At 38.1% G+C, this 24,302-nt stretch overlaps 1 protein-coding gene across 3 annotated transcripts; it reads left to right on the top strand.

Annotated features, from left to right (window-relative positions):
- The first annotated feature begins 205 nt into the window (after positions 1–205).
- On the top strand, positions 206–23,785 carry LOC126088648 (SRR1-like protein). 3 transcript variants are annotated; one of them, XM_049906853.1, is made up of 3 exons: positions 206–360; positions 22,715–22,847; positions 22,946–23,785. In XM_049906853.1, exons 2-3 carry the CDS (start codon positions 22,717–22,719, stop codon positions 23,643–23,645), a joined length of 831 nt encoding a protein of 276 aa, XP_049762810.1. In that variant the 5' UTR covers positions 206–360; positions 22,715–22,716; the 3' UTR covers positions 23,646–23,785. The 3 variants fall into 3 exon arrangements, with proteins under 3 accessions (XP_049762810.1, XP_049762811.1, XP_049762809.1); XM_049906854.1 differs by lacking the exon at positions 206–360 and adding an exon at positions 373–484; XM_049906852.1 differs by lacking the exon at positions 206–360 and adding an exon at positions 439–595.
- Positions 23,786–24,302: the final 517 nt, after the last annotated feature.

The raw sequence follows: 24,302 nt of genomic DNA, 5'->3' as shown, positions 1-24,302 counted from the left end.
GTTCCTTCTACAACCAGGAAAACTGGGCAAGTTCTCTTAAAGAAATGTTTGAACCTATAAACCGTACTAACGGATGTCGAATTTGTCGATGCCACTCCATTAAAACGCCATGGTAATCAATGCTTGAAATTTTAATTATACGAAATTACGAACTCTTCAATGATTATGCATGGAACTGGATAAAACACCAGTCTCAGTAATCCCTTCGAAGCAAAAACTTCTAGAAATTTGCTGCGCGAGCAAGTAACGGAGAAATACGGTTAATATAAAATCAACTGGCAGTGAAGGTTCTCGCCGGTCAAAAGACAAGCAAAGAACTTCGCGGCCACTGATTACGAAATCGTACACAAAGCGGCAAGGGTGAGTACAGAATGTTAAGTCTAGTTTATTGGCAGACGCAGAAGATGATTTATCCGAAAACATTCACTGTTGTATAGCCCTGACAAGACTTCTCCGTGATCCTAGGCAAAGTGCCAGTAATTTGGTAATACTCTGCGTTTTGGATTATGTAATCATCATGCGTTTCGCGATGCAGTGTTAATAGCCACTTTGGGATACACTATCGTTTAGGAAGTATGGAATTACAGACTCTCAAGTACGTGTTTATTTTGTTAATTTCATTATGCCAAAAAATGAGCATGTGCAGAATTTGCTCGTGGTCGCGTGTAATTAGAACAGTGAGATGATCTCTCCTCATAATTCATTATGTAGTGCTTAGTGCCGGCAGCCTAGATTAGTTATGTTCTGAACAAAGTCCACAAATTGTCGGATGCATGTAATTTACTTACAAGCCTTAAGGACGATTAACAGAAAAAATAGCAGTAACATTTGCATTGTTATAAACAGAAGATAAAAGTAACATGAAATTTACACAGATTGTTCTAACTTTTTGGATGTGGATATTCGGGAGAACTATACGCCACATTAAACGTGTCTAAGTTTTGATCTGCAAACGATTGATAATATATCTTCTTTTTTTTGTAATTACTCTCCCAGATTATTATTATTTTCCGTGCTGTAGTTTGGAAAATATTCGCCAAATACTGGTCACAGCCTGGCGTGAGTAGCATTCACAATTATAAAGTACAATGCTAGAAATAAAAAAGAGATACCCAGAACATGTGGCTTAATTTTTGTATGGTAAAGAAGCAGTCTCTCTCTCTACCTGCCTGTGCTGCAAACTTTAATTTTAATAAAAAATACAGGTTCAATGCTGAAACAATTCACATTTACATATAATAACTACTTCACTCTACTCACATCAGCATGATTAAGCATTTGCAAATTTGAAAACACCAAGTTACTTATTAATGTGGTGGAACGGTAAAATGAATTATTGCTAGAGAGCAACTGAAGTCAATTCCAACCATACTTCTGTAATTTCCCTTATCCACTTCTGACAGTATTTGGAGGAGCTACTCCGTTAAATATGTTATAGTCTCTTTTACTATGGCTGCCAGAATTGAGGTTGGCATTGTTTTCAGTGATCTGATTGCGGTAGCATATGAGGTCCAATCATAGTGTTTGCACTTGTCTGACAACTGTGTTGTAAAATCTCTACCAATTTCCTTAGAAAAGGTTGAAAACATGACACAGGTTTAAAGGTAATAAGATGGAAGATGTAGAAAAGTAAATGGGTTAGGCATGGCTTAAGGAATATTGCAAAAGAAATGAATTTATTTCACTGGGGAAAAAATGACAAGATTTCTCACTGAAAAATTTTGTTTGACTGTGGTCGAGACATTCTGCCTACAGTTTGCCCTTTTTTGTATAAGATTCTGTTTGATAGGAGAGCCTCTATAGATAAACAAAGGAGGAGAACTTTGAATTAATGGGTGTTATATGTTTAGAAGAGAACCATAAACAACATGAAATAAGACACAATTCCTGTTTTGGGACAAAATTTAAATATGAGAAGCATGTTTAACCCAAGCAGTAAACTTGCAGTAGGCTACAAATTTCTCTTTCTAATTTTAAATCATCAGGTTCCATGTGACAATGCAAGACAAAGCCATTTTGTCATAGAATGAGTCACTATATAGATTACAAAAACCTGATAAGAAAACTTTTAAAATGTGTAAAAAAAATGTTGCAGTGCAAGGTTCTAAACTACTGCAAGGAGTTCCTTTACAGACTAAAACCACTGTTCCTTAAGGAAGCCCTGCTACTTTGAATTGTAAAATCTGTGATTATCACTCGAATCTTACAGTTCTGCTGGAAATCTTTAACAAATGAAAAGTTAAGAGAGCACATTTTTCTTTTCATTGGTTAAAGAAGTGTTATCAAAGTGAAATCATTCTCTGTCTAGTATTAATTGAGTGATTGTGATGGTTCCTTTTGAGTGATTCCATGTTATTAAACACAAATCCCAAAAGGCAGTGTATGTATAAGAGTAGCAGAGTTGGAATTCAGAGACCCTTCAACAGTGACCTGCATGAAGTCTGTGAGTTTTTTTTCTGTGTGGCTGTTCCACCTTTTAAAAGTGTGAAACATATAGAGGAATGTCATAGGATCAATTTACGAAAAATTATGTCAGGTGGGATTCGGTGTCCCCTCTCCCCCGGCCCTCCCACTTCCTTGTACATATCTATACTTTCTAAAATCTTAAATTAATTTGTTCATCATATTCTCTAAGTTACATCAAGGAGGATAACCTTTAGGGATGTGGAACAAGTAAAGGATGTTATTACAGACTTCTATTCATCTTGACAGATATGTCTGTTCCCCAAGGAAGTGTGTTGTTGTCAAGTTGGCATTTTCTTAACCTCGTACAACACTTACTTATTTGCTTTATTCAAGCACTATAGTGTAAAAGATCCAGGGCTGGTGCACCTGACCAAATCCTGAAAGTGGCATGCACAGCTATCTGGGTTTAAGAGTTTGTCCTCATAAACAGTGAAATTAAGCCAGACAGTGAAGGAAGACTAGGGGGAAAAATTAATGTAGTTGCAAATTTTTGTACAGTGGTAGGAGGGAGTATCGCAAATGGCATACTAAAAATCCTGACCCATGGGGTGAAAGGTGAAGGGGTGTTTTAAGATCACATTTTAATATTTTTGTTGATAACTCGCACACTGAACTAGCAAAAATGTTTCCCAGTACAAAATTAAACTACATTAAATTTCATACAAAAAGGCCCTATTCATTTTTTTCTGTAGGATTAATACTTTCCACATTATAGGGGATGTAAAAATCACAGAAAATTAGTTTTTTATGTGGTCTTGTGGTAGCGTTCTGACTTCCCGCGCACGGGGTCCTGGGTTTGATTCACGGCGGGGTCAGGGATTTTCCCTGCCACGAGATGACTGGGTGTTGTTGTGTTATCATCATCATTCATCCCTATTATGGTCGGAGGAAGGCAATGGCAAACAACCTTCACTAGGACCTTGATTAGTCGGCGGTGTGGGTCTCTCGCATCGCCCGTTACACTCCTCGGAGTATGGGGCCTCATCATTATCATGATTTAAAATTAATGTTTATTGTTGAATGTAGTGGGTTAAGAACAAATACTAAATGTGTGTATCACATCTAAGTGCAATAGAGCCTCATTGAGGGCTAAATTGTGTCCAGAGGATGTAACAGAGTGAAGGGTGGGGGGGGGGGTTGTTGGAGAATAAAAATATGAGGGTAGGTAGCTCACCGGATTGCTGTCATGCATTTCACTCCCTCATAGGTTTGCAAACTGAAGAGCGAACATGTTATTCACCACTGTCTCTACCCCCACCATTTCACAAGAAGCAACTACAATGTGTTTCTCAAAGTTATTTTGACCCTTCCGCAGCTCGACTTATGAACCACTGGCTATGGTGCTTGGAAAAGCCTGGGGGCTGTTAATTGTCCCAAAGTGTGTTAACAGATACAGATATGATTTAGCAATAACATTAATACAACATAGGCATGTGGACAGAATCTACATAAATCTCTGCACACTGTTGTACACTGCTAGAGGAGAAATTGATTCTTAGCCATCCTATATGGCAGTTGTAGTGTTCTTCCGTGAAAGACGACTTTCCCCACTGTGAGCACTGTTTGGTTTTCGATTTACAGACTGATTGTACCTCCCAAGCATTTCTAGTCCATTTCTCCTATCTAAATAGACAAAATAACTTCACTGGGCTTGTGTTTATCTGATGAAGTTACTTTCAGCATATTAAGAGAGTGCTTATTTGAAGTTTTTCAGTGAGTGATTATGTGAAAAAACTAAACAGCTAGAGCTGTCAACTGTCTACCACACTGAAAAGCATGCCCCAAGCATACTGTGGTTCAATATTTATTTGACATTATCAGATTCATTGTCTCTGCTGTCAATGGCTGGAAATGTTTTCACAACATGAGGAGTGTCAAATGCATCACCCCAGCCTCAGCTTACCCAACATCTGAAGAGGCCCAGAGGCTTGAATTGGCACCCTTCACAACAGAAGTAGATCACCAAGATGTTACAAAACTTCATGTATTTCAACATAAGTCAAGAAATGCATTACAGCATATTATTGTTTTAGTCTTGAATATTCTCTCTCTCATTACATCAGAGGTATTCACATCCGCCTTCCAAGATATACTACGGATGTGTGATTAAGTTCCTCCATTCAGTGTAACCTGTCTTACAAGTCCCAGCAATTCTGAATGGAAGAGATTTATGCACTCTACCAGTAACACAATGGTGATAGAAGTGCAGTAGCTTTCTGGTCATTCATTAATTCACTACCAAGTGAGTACAACACAATTACACAGCTTTGCTACACACTGTCAATGTTAGACATGACAAGGAGCTACATTTACTGATCCTATGGTATTCCCACCAGTACTAAATATGTCACTGACAAAATCACATTTATAACTTAAACACTTTTCAGCGACTGCTAATAAAACAGATTTCCGTTAAAGCTCACTTAACAACTGAAAATGAGTGCTCATTTAATAACCCAAAAATAACTCCACTATGTAAACATGAGCTCAGTGGAGTTATTTTGTCTACTCAAATAAGAGAACTGGAGAGTGCTACAGTTTGTCAGCAAACTGAAAAGCGAGTGGCACCTGTAGTGGAGAAAGTTCCCTTTCCTGCAAGAACAGTACAATTGTCATACAGGATGACTAGGTGTCAGTTTCCCCTCTAGCAGTGTAGAAGTATGTGCAGAGATTTACATGGAACCTGTCAAATGTGTTTCTAGTGTTAGTATTATTAGTATCTTATATAAATATTTCATGCAGTATTAACACCCTTTGTGGAAAATAAACACACCCCATGTGTGTCTGCTCATTGTATTACCAGTGATTCATGAGGTGAGCTGCAGTAGGTTGGTATAACTTTGTGAAATGCCCAATTGTTGCTTCTTGTTACATAATGGAATAGAGTGAGTGCGGAGGACTTGCCTGTTTGTTCTTCAATTTGCAGACCTATGAAGGAGAGAAGTTCATGACCTACCTCTCCTCACACATCTACTCCCACCCCTTCCTGACAATTACGCCTGCGGAGCACAGTTTGTCCCTTAGTACGTACTGCAGCACTTAGATGTGGTACACCATTTAATATTTGTTGTTAAGCCACATCATTTAACAATAAAGATTAATTTTAAACCATTCTACATCTACATGTATACTCTGCAAACCGCTGTGAGGTGCGTGGCAGAGGGTTCGTCCCATTGTACCCGTTATTAGGGTTTCTTCCTGTTCCATTCACGTATGGAGTATGGGAAGAATGATTATTTGAATGCCTCTGTGTGTGCAGTAATTATTCTAATCTTATCCTCATGATCCCTGTGTGGGTGATATGTAGGGGGTTGTAGTATATTGCTAGAGTAATCACTTAAAGCCAGTTCATGAAACTTTATTAATAGACTTTCTCGGGATAGTTTACATCTATATTCAATAGTCTTCCAGTTCAGTTCCTTCAATATCTCTGCAACACTCTCCCATGGATTAAACAAACCTGTGACTATTCATGCTGCTCTCTGTATACATTCGATATCCCCCATGAGTCCTATCTGGTATGGGTCACACACGTTTGAGCAATATTCTAGAACCAGTTGCAAGAGTGATTTGTAAACAATCTCTTTTGTAGATTGATTGCATTTCCCCAGTATTCTACCAATGAACCACAGTCTGCCACCTGCTTTACCATGACTGGACCTATGTGATCATGCCATTTCACATCCCTACAAAGTGTTACACCCAGGTATTTGTACAAGTTGGCCAATTCCATTAAGACATTAAAACAACAGTCTGAAATTTCTCCCATCCCCTGCAATATGGAAACTATTGGTCACAGAGAAAATGTGAATAGAACATTTTTTGTACAAAATTTAATGCAGTTTAATTTTTTTTACTGCAAAACATTTTTGTGAGAAGCTGCGGCTTTTGATTTATTAAAAAAAGTGATATCCAAATGCACACCCCCTCCCTCTTATTCCTACCCCTACCCCCACCAGTCTGGATATTTAGTATGCTGTTTGTGGGTGTCACTTCCTCCTACAACTGTACAAAAATTTGTGAAAACAAATTTTTTCCCCTAATCAACCTTTTTCGGTTTTTGTTGACAGGACTAAATGTGTCCTTGTCATCATCATTATATGTGTTCGTGTTTTGAAAATTAGAAGTATCTGTCTGTACTGCATACTTTTCTCATATGTGTTTGAAGTCCTTAACTCAACTGTACACAATGGAGACAGCTTTCTCCCCCAAGGACCAGGAAGCATCAAGATTTTTAAAAGTATGGTCATTTAATAAATGTAATGTGGAATTTGCTTCTTTCAACATCTGTGTATATACTGAATAAAAGCTGATCATCCCCTGATCAGCTGATCTCCATTTTTAATTTCTAGACTTTCACCTGTGATGCCAGTCCCTAGTTGAAAAAAAAAAAAAATTTTAGAAGAATCACATAGCTCATATGGCTGACTGTGCATGTACTTTCTCTGGAACATGGGCCTAATAGCATTATGGGAATCATACGTAATATTTTTCATTTCATAGAAATTGATTACAAGACCACCGTCTAGTGCTTAATTCCTGTTTTCATTTCAGTAATACAGGAGGTACTTCAGTGTCTCCTAGTGTTTTGTTTGACCTTTCTTTATTTCATGTGCATAGATTCATATTCACTGGATTTCTAACATGGTAGAATTCAGTGTAAATGAGTAGATGTTTGGACATTTTCTGAACACAGCTGTTCAAGGTTGGATGAAACTTGCATTGATTTGAGGCTAGGCCATTGGACTTTATAAACGGCTTTGTGTTCAGTTAGTTACTTTAATTCATCACTTAAGTACAAAAATGCAGTTATCATTTTTGAGCAGAGTTTACGTTGCCTTCCAAGAATACATTGTTCTCTTTTGATTGTTGGTAAGTGTCCTGTTTTATTTGGTACAGATCTACCAAAAGGGGAGCAGGGGGGGGGGGGGGGGGGGCGAGACGAGATTACTGTATAAAAAGCAACAGATCAGTATGAGACTAAGACTTCATGTCCCTGCATTTAAAGCTTTTCTTTTGAACACACAGATTGGTAGGACATTTCTGGAGAGTCCTTGCAGGATTTCTTGTACTACACAAGTCCATTTCTGTTCATCTGTTGGAGATCTTGATGTAAACTATATAAATAAAAATCAGTTGCCGCATGTGTGAAAAATCACCACCTGGGAATTTCTTAACCAAAAATTTTTTTTTTGCCAGGACAAGATTTGTGTCAAATAAATTTTTCGGAAAATCCAACGGAAAAGTCAGAAATTAACATCTACTGGCACATGTATGAGATATTATCAATTAAGAATGTCTCAATAGATTTGGTCAATTTTTGTCTTTGTTGTGTTCCTGATTGTCAGGACAAGGTTTGTATAAAAGGATCTTTTTGGAAAACTACCAGAAAAGCCAGAAATTAATATCAGTTGTGAAAACCTTCACTGTAGAATGGCTTGACTGATTTTTGTTGTTGCTTCATAATTGTGGATGGTAATGATATTTTTGGTACAAAAAAAGAAAATAAAACAATATTTGCATCCAGTTTGACAACTGTGCTGTCAGATGCTTTAAAAAAATAAAAAAAAAAATTAGTGTGACAGTTGTATATATAAATACATACGTATTATGTAAAGAGGAAATGTTACCGAAATTGTCACTATGTTTTGATCAATTTACTAGAAATTTTTACGTGACACTCTGTTGAATGTTTGGATAGATATAGACAGTCTATTTTTGTAATTTTATATACATGTATAGAATATTTTTATAATATTATATACATGTATATGAATACCTAAAGAGGAAACGTAGGTACCACAAATCTCGAAAAGTTCTTGACCAATTTACTTCAAATTTTTACATGATTCTCTACTGAATATTCAGATGAAAATGGACATAGAGAGGGGGGGGAGATGTACGGAGCTACTGAACACTTGGACAGAAATGGATAGAGAGAGGAAGGAGAGGGGTTGCATGGAGAGAGAGGGGTATGAAAGGGTGGGCATAGAGGGCAGGGGCAAGGAATTTAGGATGTATATACAATTCCTATACATCTTTTGCAACTGCGGAGAATTGCTGGGTTATCTGGTACTTAATAAACACTTAAATTGCAGAAAAAAACAATATTTCTGTGTCTTAGTAGATGTTTGTCACTCCATATTTTATAAGGGGTGTCCATGGCATCTTCTCCATTCGCACCTGGTGCAATACACACAGCTACACGAGAGACAGCAAGTTTCAGTCTCCTGCCATTGCGCTGCTGGTGAACTCACTGTTCCTCTGATTGCTGTTTGTAATTGGGGGGGGGGGGGGGGGGGGGCGCAGTCACGACACACACACGCCACCAGAGGATGCTAAATTCACATGACCTGCAACTCTTATTGGCTGGTGTGTCTTTTTAAGCAACTGCACTCGGAGCTTCATCCCCATACTCAGTGAATCTGCAGACTTATCAAGCTTAATATCCAAGAATACAGTGAGAAAAATAGACTGTCATAGCACTACACTGCTAAGCATTAGTACCCTCTGTGTCTTATCCGATTGTATCAACATCCAAGATTATTTGTTTTTATCAAGAACATTAGCCTAATCATATATAACTCAGCATCATGGAAGAGCCTAAAGCATTTCAGACACTGGAAAGGCCAGGATGAAATAACAACAGTTTTATGATAAGGATAGATTGCTAGTCACCACAGATTGGCAGAACCTAAAGACTGCTATACATTTAAGCTTTCAGCCAAAAGGCCTTCTAATGAAGTGGAAAATGCACACACATTCACAGCTCACACATACCACCACTGTCTCTGGCCACAGTGGCTAGAGACAATGGTCATGTGGGTGAGTGGTTTATGCTTGTTGAATGTGTGTTTCCTACCTCAGAAGAATGCCTTTTGGCTGGAAGCTTAATGTTTAGCATTGTCTTTGCCTTGCCTGTCTGTGACTCAATGTCTACTCTACATGATGAGTAGCACTCTATCCTTTTCATAATATTACAGCATTCAAGTTATCACCTCAGTTATTAAGTGTACATGTTGCAAACCAACTTATTAATGTTGTCTGATTGTTTGTATTTTCCACCTAAACTTTTGACACATAAGGACACAAAAAGGTTTTTTCTAAGCACTGGGAAAAAAAATATTGTTCTAAGACTAGTAGTCCCCATTTTCAACTATTGTGATATCCTACAACAAGGTCAAACAGTGACAATTCTCACTGCCCTGACCTTGGCCTCAGTTTCTGTGTTTGTGTGACTGTTTGAGGAGGGGGGGGGTTATCATTTCTGGGTATCCCACAAGGATCTCTCTTAGGTCTATTATAAACAATATTATGAAAAAGAAAGACTGCACCTCACTGTAAAGATGATGAGTTGCAGAGAGGTACAGCAAAAAGACTAAAGCCTTCTCCAGAAAAGAAAACGCACACATTCTCACAAGCAGGTACACATTACCGCTATCTCTGCCCAGACTTCTTGTGTGCATGTGGTTTCTTTCTTGAAGGTTGTTTTGGCTGAAAGCTCAATGTGTAAAAGTTTTTATTTTGACTGTCTGCAACTCAATGTGTCGTCTTTGCAGTGAGTAGCATTCTGTCCTTTTCAAAATATTGTTGTTGTTCCAGTCTGGACTTTCCATTGTTTTATTAGGCCCAGTATTGTTTCTCATATATGTAAATGACATTTCATCTAGTATACAACAAGCAGAATTAGTTCTTTCTGCAGATGAAACTAGTACTACAATCTGTCTAAACAGACATACAGCAACAGAGGAAATTGTAAATACTTTTCTTAAAAGTAAGGTATTATTGAATAGTTTTCTGTCAATGGTGTCACTCTCACTTTCAAAAATATACCAACATATTCATTCACGCACATCTAGAGATACTGCAACAATGATACATATAATACATGCTGAGGAAATAATAAATAGGGCAGAAGCTTCAAAATGTTTTGGTGTACATATTGATGAGAATTTAAACTGGAAAAAGCACACTTTGGAACCCTTGAAACAGCTCATCCACAATTGCACTTTAAATCATGGCAAATCTCTGGGAGTGAGAGTTCAATAACTTGACATATTTCTGTAATTTCATTCAGTAATGTCTGTGGAGTAATGTACTGGAGGAAAGTCATTTCTTTTAGAAAGTAAGTCTTTGTTGCTCAGAAACAGGCTGTAAAGAATAATCTGTGATGCTCACTCATGATCATCATCCTGAAGTTTGTTGTGAATAATCAACTGCAGCCTAAAAGGAACAATGATGGACATAATTACAATACCAAAAGAAAAAAATGATATTTAATACTCCACATTGAGGTTCTCTTTAGCACTAAAAGGGATGCACTATGTTGCAACCAAAAGTTTTGATCACCTGCTTGGTGATACAAAAAAATATCAGACTGTGAAGTAGCTGACAGACATTAAAGTTAAATTTGAATACAAACTGAAAAAGTCTCTCCCTGATAACACCTCAGTGGAATGACATCCATTTTTTGTAATATGTAAAAGGTGGTGGCTAGGAATTACTCACATCTGTATAAACAACAATTAAAAAACTTGAGAATGTGAATGTAAAACAGCATATGTCACATCATTACGATTAATCATACAGATGATCTACGGAACCTAAAACTAACTGATTGACACACCATGTATGAATGCATTCTCTCTTTCAACAGTGTAGCAACCTAGTGTTGAACTTTTCAAAAGTACAACAACAACACATTGGGTTTGCTCAGTCAACTTCTCAGTAATCACAACTGCCAACATTTAAACTTCAGGTACAAAAGAATGAAAAGATTCAATAGTGTTTGACTACATAACTGGAGTCAGTTGAAAGTGTGGCCTGAACTAAAATATGGAAACACCCGAGAGATGCATGCTTGAACATAAATGCAGATGATAGCCAATCCTCCAGGTTATACTGCTGTTATATGACCATGAACAGCAACTGTGTAATGTCCTTAATACTTTGCAAGCATTAGTCATTATCAGAAAAGTATTCTGTGTATTGTCAGTGCATTATGTTCGAGCCAAGTGAACTCACCATTGGCAAACTGTTGGTGCTCATATGGTGGTAACCAAGGTAGGCAATGTGTTTGGGGTTTCAAGAGGCACTGTAACAAAGATTTTTACTGCACACAGGGAAAACAGAAAAACAGCATCCACTAAGTCACAATGTGGATGAAAGTGTGTGTTGAGTGATTGTGACAGGTGGTCATGAAGAGGATTGGGACGAAAATAGGGGAGCGACATCACAGCAGAACTGAATGTCGCACTTGCAAACCCTGTCAGCATAAGGTAAAAAAAATCCCTGGAATTCCAAAACCGCTCATCAGTGATGCAAATGTCCTTAACAGTGAAACATACCAAAGCCACAAAACCTGGTCTGTGGAGCAGTGGAAGAAAGGCATTTGGTCAGGTAGTCTTGGTTCACACCGTTTCCAACAGCTGGCCGAGTGAATCGGGGTGGGGTTTCAGTAATGATTTGGGCAGCTGTATCGTGGTATTGTATGGGCCCCACGGTTACTCTGAGAGGTTGCAATACTGCCAAGTATTATGTGACCATTTTGGGTGATCAGGTCCTGGTACAATGTTTGTTTCCTGATGGTGATGCAGTGTTCCAAGATAAAAGGACCCCTGTTCACAAAGTTTTCATCATCCAGGACTGGTTTTGCGACCCTGAGGATGAACTGTCGTATTTTCCCGGCCATCACAATTACCAGATCTCAATATCATTGATCCTTTGTGTGTACCTTGCACAGAATGGTACGTGATCATTATTCACATTCTATCATCATTATCTAAACTTGCCAATATTTTGCAGTAACAGTGGCATAAGATTCCCCTGAAAACCATACAAGGTCTGTATTTATCCTTTCTGAAATGACTGGAAGCTGTTTTGAACACAAACAGCTTACCTACACCGAATTAGGCGTGGTAATGTGTTTTTGGTGTTTCTGTATTTTTTGTCCATACCCTGTGCCTGGCTGTAAAAAGGCATGTGCTATACAGTGAGAGTTATTAGAAGCATCTTAAGGAAGTGTAATTTCTACATGAAAGAGGTTGCTTAGAAAAAACTAGTTAGATTAATTCTTGTATATTTGTTAACTTGTTGGGACCTGTACCAAGCTGGAACAGATTGAGAAGATTCAAAGAACAACTGCATGCCTTGGGTTTGTTTTGCCACTGTGAGCATGTCATAGAAATACCCACTTTTGAAACAAATACAATACTTCCTTCAGCATGCATTTCAGATAATTACAACAGCAAATTTATATTGAGAGGTACTGACAACGGCATATCTGAATACCAATCCACATAGGAAGTGGTAAAATGAATCTTTATTATACATACTCTGCACCACACACTGTATGGTGATCTGGCCAGTACACGTGTAGATAGTACCACATATTGCAGACTTTCTGTTTCAGTCACATTTATCTAATAAACTAACAAAAGTTCCTTAGTTTCTTAATACAACTGTAGTCTCTCTGTTACTGCACTGTGGTATAGCTGCTGCTCCCCCCCCTTCTGATAGCCAGCTCAAATAAATACTGCACTGTAATAACACCCTCCCCCCCCCACCCTCCATGAACAATGTAACTTGTTTTGGTGAGGTGGCTTGCATGGGTAAACAATAACAGATAGCATACTGTAGGTGCAACAACATTGAAGGGTTATCTATTGAGAGACCAGACAAATGTGTGATTTCTAAAGAGGGACAGCAGCATTTCCAGTAATTGTAGAGGAAACAGTCTGAATGATTGACTAACCTAGCTTCATAACATCAGTCAACATGGCTTTGCTGTGCTGGTACTGTGAATGGCTAAAAGCAAGGGGAAATTACAACTGTTATTTTTCCCAAGGGGATGCAGCTCTACTGTATGGTTAAATGATGATGGGCATCCTCCTGGGTCAAGTGTTCTGGTGGTAAAATAATTCCCATTCGGATTTCCAGCTGAGGACTACACTGGAGGACATTAGGGGGGAAAAAAACTGGCAATCTATGGGCAGGAAAATTTGGAATATTGGATCCCTTCATTGGGGAGGTATGTTAGAAAATTGAAAAGGGGAGCGGAGAGGTGGAAATTAGATATAATGGGGATTGGTGAAATTCAGAGGTAGGAGTTCTGGTCAGGTGAGTTCAGGGTTAATCAAACAATGGAAAGTCCAAGATGGAATAACAACAATGTTATGAAAAGAATATATTGCTACTTGCCATATAGAGATGTTGAATCACAGACAGACACAATGAAAAAACTGCTATACATTTAAGCTTATGACCAGAAGGCTTTCTTGTGAAGTAGGAAACGCATGCACATTCCCATACACGTGACCACTGTGTCTGGCTGCTGTGACTGGACTGCAGCAGACTGCAACAGCAATTTGGACACGGTGAGCGTTTTTTTTCTCTCACTTTGGAAGGAAACCTTTTGGCCAAAAGTTCAAATCCATAGCAGTCTTTGTGTCATGCCTGTCTGCGATTCAACGTCTCCTTTATATGGCGGTAGCAATCTATCCTTTTCATGATATTGTTAAGTATGAGATTGTAAATACAAAATCAGATATGGGTAATGCAGGAGTAGGTCTAATAATGAATAAGAAAGTAGGAATGTGGATAAGCTTCTCAGAACAATATAATGAACGCATTATCATAAGCAAGATAAACACGAAGCCAATACCCACCACAGTAGGACAAACTTATATGCAACAAGCTTTGCAGGTGATGAAGAGATTGATGAAGAAGTTTATGATGAGATAAAAGAAGTTATTCCAATAGTTAAAGGGAAAGAAAACATAATTGTTATGGGGGACAGGAATTAGATAGTAGGAAAAGGAAGAGAAGGAAGCCTGGGTTGTAAATAAGGACTGGGGGAAAAGAATAAAAGAGTAAGCCACCTGGTAGAATTCTGCAAAGAGCACAATTTATTCACTGCTAACACTTGGTTTAAAAATCATGAAAGAAGCTGCATGTTTGGAAGAGATCTGGAGATACTGGGAAGTTTCTGATTGATTGTATAATGGTAAGACAGATTTTGGAACCAGATTTTAAAATATTAAGACATTTCCAGGGCAGATGTGACCTCTGGCCACAATTTATTGGTTTTGAACTGTACATTAAATATGAAGAACTTTCGAAAAGGTAGGAAATTATGGTGATGGAATCTTGAAAAATTGAAAGAACAAGAAGTTGTTGAGAGTTTCAGAGGGAGCATTTGGCAACGATAGATTGAAACGGGGAAAGAATACCGTAGATGACGAATGGATAGCTCTGAGAGATGAAACAGTGAAGTCAGTAGGGGATGAAATAGGGAAAGACATAAGACCTAGTAGAAATCCTTGGACATCACAGGAGATATTGAATTTAATTCACGAAAGGAGAAGACGTAAAAATGCAGCAAATGAGACAGGTGAAAGGGAATACAAAAGTCTAAAAAGTGAAATTGACAGAAAGATCAAAATGGCTAAGCAGGAGTGGCTAGAGGACAAATTTAAGGATATAAAGCATGTACTCCTTTAACTAGGGAAAAGATAGATAACACCTGTGGGGAAAATCAGAGGTATGTGTGGAGAAAAGGAAAGCAGCTGTATGAATATAAAGAGCTCAGATGGAAAATCAGTTCTAAGCAGAGAAGGGAAACATGGGAGTATATAGAAGGGAACTGAACTTTAAGGCAATGTTACAGAAAGGGAAGATGACATAGATCAAGATAGGAGATGGTACACTGCAGGAAGAATCTGAGAGAGCACTGGAAGACCTAAGTAGAAATGAGGCCCCTTGAGTAGACAATGTTCCCTCAGAACTACTTGTATCCTTGGGAGAGCGAGCCATAGGAAAACTATTCCACCTGGTGTGCAAGATGTACAAGATAGGCAAAATACCTTTAGATTTCAAGAAGAGTTTAATAATTCCATATGAAAAGAAAGCAGGTGCTGTCAGGTGAGCAAATTATCAAACTATCAGTTTCATAAGCATGGTTGCAAAATACTAACATGAATTCTTTACAGAAGAAGAATGGGAAAATTGATAGATTTGTTACCGCTAAGTTAAAAAATTATGCAGTATTATGGAGATGCTTCAGGAACACAAATGGAATCATTGGAGGGAAGGCGATGATCTTTCTGAGTAACATTATTGAGAAGATTTAGAGAACTGGAATTTGAAGCTGACTCCAGATGATACATTTTGTTTAAGGAGAATGAAGATAAGATACAAGAAATAAGGGCTCATATGAAGTTATATAGACAGTCGTTTTTTGCTCACTCTATTTGTGAGTGGAACAGGAAAGGAAATGACTAGTAGTGGTATAGGGTACCCTCCGTCTCGCACTGTACAGTGACTTCTGGATTATGTATGTAGGTGTAGATAGGTGACCTTGGGAAAAATGATTCTAGAGAAGTGTAGGAACATGTGAGGCAGGCACCATACAACTTGTTTTAGAAGATAGATTATGTAAGCAAACCTACATTTATAGCTTTTGTAGATATGGAGAAAGCTTTTGACAGTGTCATCTGGAATACACACACTGAAATTCTGAAGGTAGCAGGGGTCAAATACAGGGTGCAAAACTTGTACAGAAACTGGATGGCAGTTATAAGAGGCGAAAGGCATGAAAAGGAAGCACTGGTCGAGAAGGGAGTGAGAAAGGGTTACAGTCTATCCCCCATGTTACACTGAGCACACAGTAAAGGAAATCAGGGAATAATTTAGAGAAGGAATCAAAGTTCAGGAAGAAGAAATCAAAACTTTGATGTTTCCTGATGACATAATAAATCTGTCAGACAGCAAATGACTTAGATGTAAACGGTAATGAAAGTCTAATCTTAGATTGGAATGTATACCACAGAGACAGGCTGGACAGTGAAGGGGGAGGCGCGTGTATAGCAATAAAAAGTGCAATAGTATTGAAGGGAATTGACTGTGATCCGAAATGTGAAATAATTTGGGTGAAGGTCACGGTTAAAGCAGGCTCAAACATGGTAATTGGATGTCTCTATAGGCCCCCTGGCTCAGCAGCTGTTGTGGCAGAACACCTGAAGGAAAATTTGGAAAATATTTCGAGTAGATTTCCCGACCATATTATAGTTTTGGGTGGAGATTTTAATGTACCAGATATAGACTGGGAGACTCAAATGTTTATAATGGGTGGCAGGAACAAAGAATCCAGTGAAATTTTTTTAAGTGCATTATCTGAAAACTACCTTGAGCAGTTAAAAAGAGAACCAATTCGTGGCGATAACATATTAGACCTTCTGGTGACAAAACAGACCCGAACTATTTGAAACAGTTAATGCAGAACAGGGAATCAGCGATCATAATGCGATTACAGCATCGGTGATTTCAGCCGTAAATAGAAATATTAAAAAAGGTAGGAAGATATTTCTGTTCAGCAAAAGTGGCAAAAAGCAGATTTCAGAGTACTTGACAGCTCAACACAAAAGGTTTATCTCAAGTACAGTCTATGTACTGACTTGGCAGAAAATCCTAAGAAATTTTGGTCTTATGTCAAAGCGGTAGGTGGATCAAAACAAAATGTCCAAACACTCTGTGACCGAAATGGTACTGAAACAGAGAATGACAGACTAAAGGCCGAAATACTTAATGTCTTTTTCCAAAGCTGTTTCACAGAGGAAGACTGAACTGTAGTTCCTTCTCTAGATTGTCGCACAGATGACAAAATGGTAAGATATCGAAATAGAAGACAGAGGGATAGAGAAACAATTGAAATCGCTCAAAAGAGGAAAGGCTGCTGGACCTGATGGGATACCAGTTCGATTTTACACAGAGTACGCGAAGGAACTTGCCCCTCTTCTTGCAGCGGTGTACTGTAGGTCTCTAGAAGAGCGTAGCATTCCAAAAGTTTGGAAAAGGGCACAGGTCATCCCCATTTTCAAAAAGGGACACCGAACAGATGTGCAGAACTACAGACCTATATCTCTAACGTCGATCAGTTGTAGAATTTTGGAACACATATTATGTTCGAGTATAATGGATTTCTGTAGACTAGAAATCTACTCTGTAGGAATCAGCATGGGTTTTTGAAAAAGACGATCATGTGAAACCCAGCTTGCGCTATTCGTCCACGAGACTCAGAGGGCCCTAGACACAGGTTCCCAGGTAGATGCCATGTTTCTTGACTTGCGCAAGGCATTTGATACAGTTCCCCACAGTCGTTTAATGAACAAAGTAAGAGCATATGGACTATCAGACCAATTGTGTGATTGGATTGAAGAGTTCCTAGATAACAGAACGCAGCATGTCATTCTCAATGGAGAGAAGTCTTCCGAAGTAAGAGTGATTTCAGGTGTGCCGCAGGTGAGTGTCGTAGGACCTTTGCTATTCACAATATACATAAATGACCTTGCAGATAACATCGGAAGTTCACTGAAGCTTTTTGCAGATGATGCTGTAGTATATCGAGAGGTTGTAACAATGGAAAATTGTATTGAAATGCAGGAGGATCTGCAACAAATTGACGCATGATGCAGGGAATGGCAATTGAATCTCAATGTAGACAAGTGTAATGTGCGAATACATAGAAAGAAAGATCCTTTATCATTTAGCTATAGTATAGCAGGTCAGCAACTGGAAGCAGTTAACTCCATAAATTATCTGGGAGTAGGCATTAGGAGTGATTTAAAATGGAAAGACCATATAAAATTAATCATCCGTAAAGCAGATGCCAGACTGAGATTCATTGGAAGAATCCTAAGGAAATGCAGTCCGAAAACAAGGGAAGTAGGTTACAGTACACTTGTTCGCCCACTGCTTGAATACTGCTCACTGGTGTGGGATCCGTACTAGATGGGGTTGATACAGAAGATCCAACTTAGAGCAGCACGCTTCGTTACAGGATCATTTAGTAATCACGAAAGTGTTATGGAGATGATAGATAAACTCCAGTGGAAGATTCTGCAAGAGAGACGCTCAGTAGCTCGGTATGGGCTTTTGTTGAAGTTTCGAGAAAATACTTTTACCAAGGAGTCAAGCAGAATATTGCTCCTTCCTACATATATCTCACGAAGAGACCATGAGGATAAAATCAGAGAGATTAGAGCTCACACAGAGGCATACTGACAATCTTTCTTTCCACAAACAATACGAGACTGGAATAGAAGGGAGAACTGATAGTGGTGCTCAAGGTACCCTCCGCAACACACCATCAGGTGGCTTGTGGAGAATGGATGTAGATGTAAAGAAATGTTTGACTGAAAGGAATTGATGAGTTTTGCTGTTTGTGCAACAAAATAACTGATGATGATTGAAGTGTAGAGAATATATAAGATGAGGACTGTCAATGGCAAGAAAAGTGTTTGTGAAGAAGAGGAATTTGTTACATTGAATATAGATTTAAGTGCTAGGAAGTATTTTCTTAAGATATTTGTCTGGAGCACAGCCCTGTATGGAAGTGATAAGTGGACAATAAACAGTTCAGACAAGAAGAGAACAGAAGCTTTTAAAATGTAATGCCACAGGAGAATGCTGTAGATTACATGGGTAGATCATGTAACCAATGAGGAGGTACTGAGTAGAGTTAGGGAGAAAAGAAATTGTTGGAATAACTTGACTAAAAGAAGGGATCGATTGATTGGTCACATTCAGGTAGCAGGAATGGAAAAAACAGATAAGTTATGAATAACCAGTATTTTTCGGTATTTGTTTGGTCTTGGTTATAATAGGTGTTTTTACTTTTTACTAATAACCAGGTATAAAATTTTTTGTTCATAAAATTTGTGTGATTTGATATATTGCATTATTATAGAAAATGAGAGAAGGATCAATACTATTTTAATAACAGTTCTAACAGAAATGAGAAACAAATACATGGCATAAGAATTGGTACAGCATTGTTGAAACAATAATGTACCTGTTTCTGTGTGGCGTGGCCTATTAGATGGTGCGTGTGTTCATGCAATCTGCAAGACTTGCCCCACCTTCTCCATATGGTAGTACATCACTGTCGCCTTCAGACATCTGTTATATTACAGAATGGCACCATCCCTAGTCTCAAAGTATTTTATGAAGTACAATGTTCTATTTTCTTTAAAAGATTAAAAACGGGGAAGCCACAACAAATTTGTGAGACAATATAAGGAGAAAAGTTAGAACTTAACAGTTCATTCATGGTTATAATAAAAATAGAAAGCAGCTGATTTGCTGCCTGTGTTTACGTAACATGCCTTTAACTGCTTGTAGCACTTAAAAATGGAGAAATTAATGAGAAAAAAATAGTTCAACTTCAGTTTTCATCTTTGGCAGTGACAGTGACTACTCATACTCTCCAGATAGTGGTGTGATCCCCAATTAAACATAATTCTTGAACAGAATTTCAAAAAATTAGATAAATATGAGAATACTAGCAATTTTTTGTGGCAGTCAACCACTTATCATTTTTCAAGAAAAGCAGTGAATGGTGGATGGACTGAATTTTCTTTGATTTGCCTATTTAATCTAATAATTTGATTCCTCACATCTTGAAACTGCGGGAGTCAAAATTTTTCAACTTTGTTCTATTTCTACATTTGTTACAGGAAATAACAGAAATAGAAAACTGTAAATAGGTTGTCAAACAGTGGAAAAATCTAGGATGGCATACTGGTAATGTTATGTAATATTGAAACATGGTGATTTCATAAACTGATTATTTTTAGTGGTTTTAACAGTCTGTTGAAATGGTGTTGAAAATAGATATAACTGAAGACCAGTTGTTTCAGCAATAACTGCCAACTTTAAGGGATCACTAATTAACAGTAAAACACAGTCTTTAGTTCACCTTCGCTGCAACATTTTCTGTTTGTTCTTTCCAATTTAAGTTACTCATAATTGTAACATGAAGGTAAATTTATCCTCTAACCAAAGGCTGGTTTGAACACAAAAATGCCGTACTGGGCATAGTCGTATTAGATGTGGTATACCTTGCCTTACCCTGAATGTAGGACTGATAAGCCAGCCTGTTATAAGGGGGATGACTGTGTAATGCGAATTCCTAACCACTGTGCAGCTGCCCATTTTCTACAAATGTAAATTAGGTCAACTGAAACTGCTGATAACTGATGTTGGCTTCATCCCGCAGTGTAGTAATGTTATAACATGGGACAGCTGACACACACACACAAACATGAAGAAAACAGGAGACTGGCAGTTTTAAATATAAGCTGATGTACGTGAAATATAGCCTGAGGTATGGGTTAGATTCAAAAGTAATGGTTTGATTGAACGAATGTGAATGCAAAATCTTAATTGTGGTGGGATAATGATCTGTAGCATAGACAGAGGTCTAAGTTATGTTGATAGATGTAGTCAGACACTCGCCCATTGAGCTACTGAGGCACACAAAAGTGAATACTTAGTATAAAATAGCAAGTATTTTGACACAGAATGGAATGAGTAAGGATCGCAACTCAAATTATAGTGAAGTTGTTTAAGAAGAGAATTGGCACATAAATGAGAACTTTAGTATTGTAGCTCAGATTTCAAACTTGGGTTTCTTCAGAGTGCACATCTAAATTTACTGTTCTACATCTACATCTACATTCATACTCCGCAAGCCACCTGACGGTGTGTGGCGGAGGGTACCTTCAGTACCTCTATCGGTTCTCCCTTCTATTCCAGTCTCGTATTGTTCGTGGAAAGAAGGATTGTCGGTATGCCTCTGTGTGGGCTCTAATCTCTCTGATTTTATCCTCATGGTCTCTTCGCGAGATATACGTAGGAGGGAGCAATATACTGCTTGACTCTTCGGTGAAGGTATGTTCTCGAAACTTTGACAAAAGCCCGTACCGAGCTACTGAGCGTCTCTCCTGCAGAGTCTTCCACTGGAGTTTATCTATCATCTCCGTAACGCTTTCGCGATTACTAAATGATCCTGTAACGAAGCGCGCTGCTCTCCGTTGGATCTTCTCTATGTCTTGTATCAACCCTATCTGGTACGGATCCCACACTGCTGAGCAGTATTCAAGCAGTGGGCGAACAAGCGTACTGTAACCTACTTCCTTTGTTTTCAGATTGCATTTCCTTAGGATTCTTCCAATGAATCTCAGTCTGGCATCTGCTTTACCGACAATCAACATTATATGATCATTCCATTTTAAATCACTCCTAATGCGTACTCCCAGATAATGTATGGTATTAACTGCTTCCAGTTGCTGACCTGCTATTTTGTAGCTAAATGATAAAGGATCTATCTTTCTGTGTATTCGCAGCACATTACACTTGTCTACATTGAGATTCAGTTGCCATTCCCTGTACCATGCGTCAATTCGCTGCAGATCCTCCTGCATTTCAGTACAATTTTCCATTGTTACAACCTCTCGATACACCACAGCATCATCTGCAAAAAGCAGTGAACTTCTGATGTCATCCACCAGGTCATTTATGTATATTGTGAATAGCAACGGTCCTATGACACTCCCCTGCGGCACACCTGAAATTACTCTTACTTCGGAAGACTTCTCTCCATTGAGAATAACATGCTGCGTCCTGTTATCTAGGAACTCCTCAATCCAATCACACAATTGGTCTATCAGTCCATATGCTCTTACTTTGTTCAATAAACGACTGTGGGGAACTGTATCGAACGCCTTGCGGAAGTCAAGAAACACGGCATCTACCTGTGAACCCGTGTCTATGGCCCTCTGAGTCTCGTGGACGAATAGCGCGAGCTGGGTTTCACATGACCGTCTTTTTCGAAACCCATGCTGATTCCTACAGAGTAGATTTCTAGTCTCCAGAAAAGTCATTATACTCGAACACAATACGTGTTGTGTAAAGCGTAGATCTTAAGCTGCAACTGACGTGAAAAATCTTTTGAAATGTTTGTGTGCCACTATTGATCGCTGTTTACACTTACAATCTTCATGTTTCCTCCCAGAGAGGCATAAGGACCAAAACAAGACAAAATACTATTCACTAGAACAACCTCTAAGAGCAGACAGAATGCTGATAGTAAGTCTGAAAGCATCCATGGCAGAAAAATAAAGCTTAGTAAAAGTATTTCTGACTGGATACATCCTCAGTTGAATGACATCTACAGAGTTCAACAAGATCCACCACAAGTAAAATAACATTCTTGTTACATTTCACCAGTGTAACCACCTTGGAGGTTTACAGATTGACATGCATAATTCATGTGCACTATTAAGAAGAAGAAATAAAAGTTCCTAAATAAGTTCTTTTCAAGTTAAAGTAGTTTCATCAAAGACTGAACTGGCTTCCATTTACAGCCTTTTAGTTCAAGAAGATTATACTGAAATATTTTATTTCACAGTGATGCTGGAAGGTGATTTCAAACTAGTTTCTGCAAAGAAAAGATCAAACAAGTCTGCCCAGAGGAAAGAGTCTACAATAACACGCAGTCAGTTGACTGGCATTCCTGATATTAATAAAGAATCTGCAATAAGGTAAGAACATATGCTAATGATACTAAGCTTTTTTCTTAGAAGTAATTATTGAAGTTTGCCTAGTTGATTTCAACAATATGTTTACAATATATTTACAGAAGGATAGAATTCGCGAAAGAAGAAATTCAGGAATCAGATTTCTATACAGCAGTTCGAGTAGTGCTACTTCAGGGACTGAAATTGCTGAACAGCTCTGAAATTAAAGAAATTATTTGTTATGGACTTGGACATGTGGCAGAATGCATGACATCCAGATATCAACTAGGCCTGCTACTTTTACTGAAAGACAATTTTAATTCTGAAGTGTACATTCATGATCCTGTTTTCTATTCTGCAGAGTGTGAGCTGCTCAGAGATCTAAATTTCCAGTTGATTACAGAGAATGAAGAAGGGAAGCGTAAGCTGAAACCATCTGTAACGACGCTGGTTTATTTGCCCCACTGCCCTAAACAGATAACAAATAATTTCTTGTGGGCTAATTGGGGTCCACAGCTTACAAACTGCCTCCTGTTTTGTAATAGTTTCAATAAAATTGTAGAAACAAATCCAAAGACAGTACTGTATACAAGTGTAAGTTATATATTAAATATATTTCCACATACTGAAGAGTTTGGGGTGATAAATTCATTTCAGTACAAGGAAATATTTAATGACTTGGCTATACACGTGTTTCCTCAGAAGAAACTTGATTTAGTGGCATCCGATCTTTGGAACTATTGTGAAGAGCCGAAGTATTCAGCTGATGATACAGAATTCATAACCAATAAATTACAGTCTGCTCTGAGGTTAAATAGCTGACACAATTGGGCAAGAACTTTTAATATGGGAGGCCCAGGATTAAGGATTCTTCGCCAGCTTTTATCAGAATTGCGCCACATGAGCTTTGATGGTAATTTACAAGATTCCTTATTGAAGAAATACATTTTGCAACAGTATCGCAAGTTTCAGGTAACAGATCTACAGTTATGTAAAGCCAGGGAAGAGATGAATTTTTTGGCACAGACATATTTGTGTTACCTTCAAAGTCAACGGCGCTATAAAGAAATTCATGAACAATATCATTCTAAAGGTGAAAGATCTGTCAAAGAGACAGCTGATATGGTTGGATTTAAACTTCCTCATGACCCTAAGTGAACAAATGTTTGATTTTCACTGAACAAAGATAACATTGTAGTTATAATATGAAATGTAAATGGTATGCATTTTGTATTCCTGTAATTTTAGTTAGTTATGTTTTAATTACTAAATACTTATTTCATCCCAGCCATTATGAATGTGAGTCTGGTTACTTTTACTTGAAAGGTATGAATAACTGCCATCCATGGCTGAATTGTTCAGATATAAATGAAATTGAAGTGAAAGAGCTTATTGGATTGGGAGCAGTTAAGGCAGTTTATCATGCAGTTTGGAGAAATTTCAGTGTAGCTTATTCAGTGCTAAACAATGAAAACTACA

The sequence above is a fragment of the Schistocerca cancellata genome, chromosome 1 (genome assembly GCF_023864275.1).
Source record: "Schistocerca cancellata isolate TAMUIC-IGC-003103 chromosome 1, iqSchCanc2.1, whole genome shotgun sequence".
Taxonomy (NCBI): Eukaryota; Metazoa; Arthropoda; class Insecta; order Orthoptera; family Acrididae; genus Schistocerca; species Schistocerca cancellata.
The sequence above is the reverse complement of the archived record's forward strand: the minus strand, read 5'-3'. Positions and strand labels throughout refer to the sequence as shown.

What these genes read in the sequence shown, in the direction of transcription:
- LOC126088648 (XM_049906852.1), top strand. An exon ending in AATAAAGAATCTGCAATAAG is followed by an intron (nt 22,848 to 22,945) that starts GTAAGAACATAT and finishes ATATATTTACAG; the next exon opens with AAGGATAGAATTCGCGAAAG.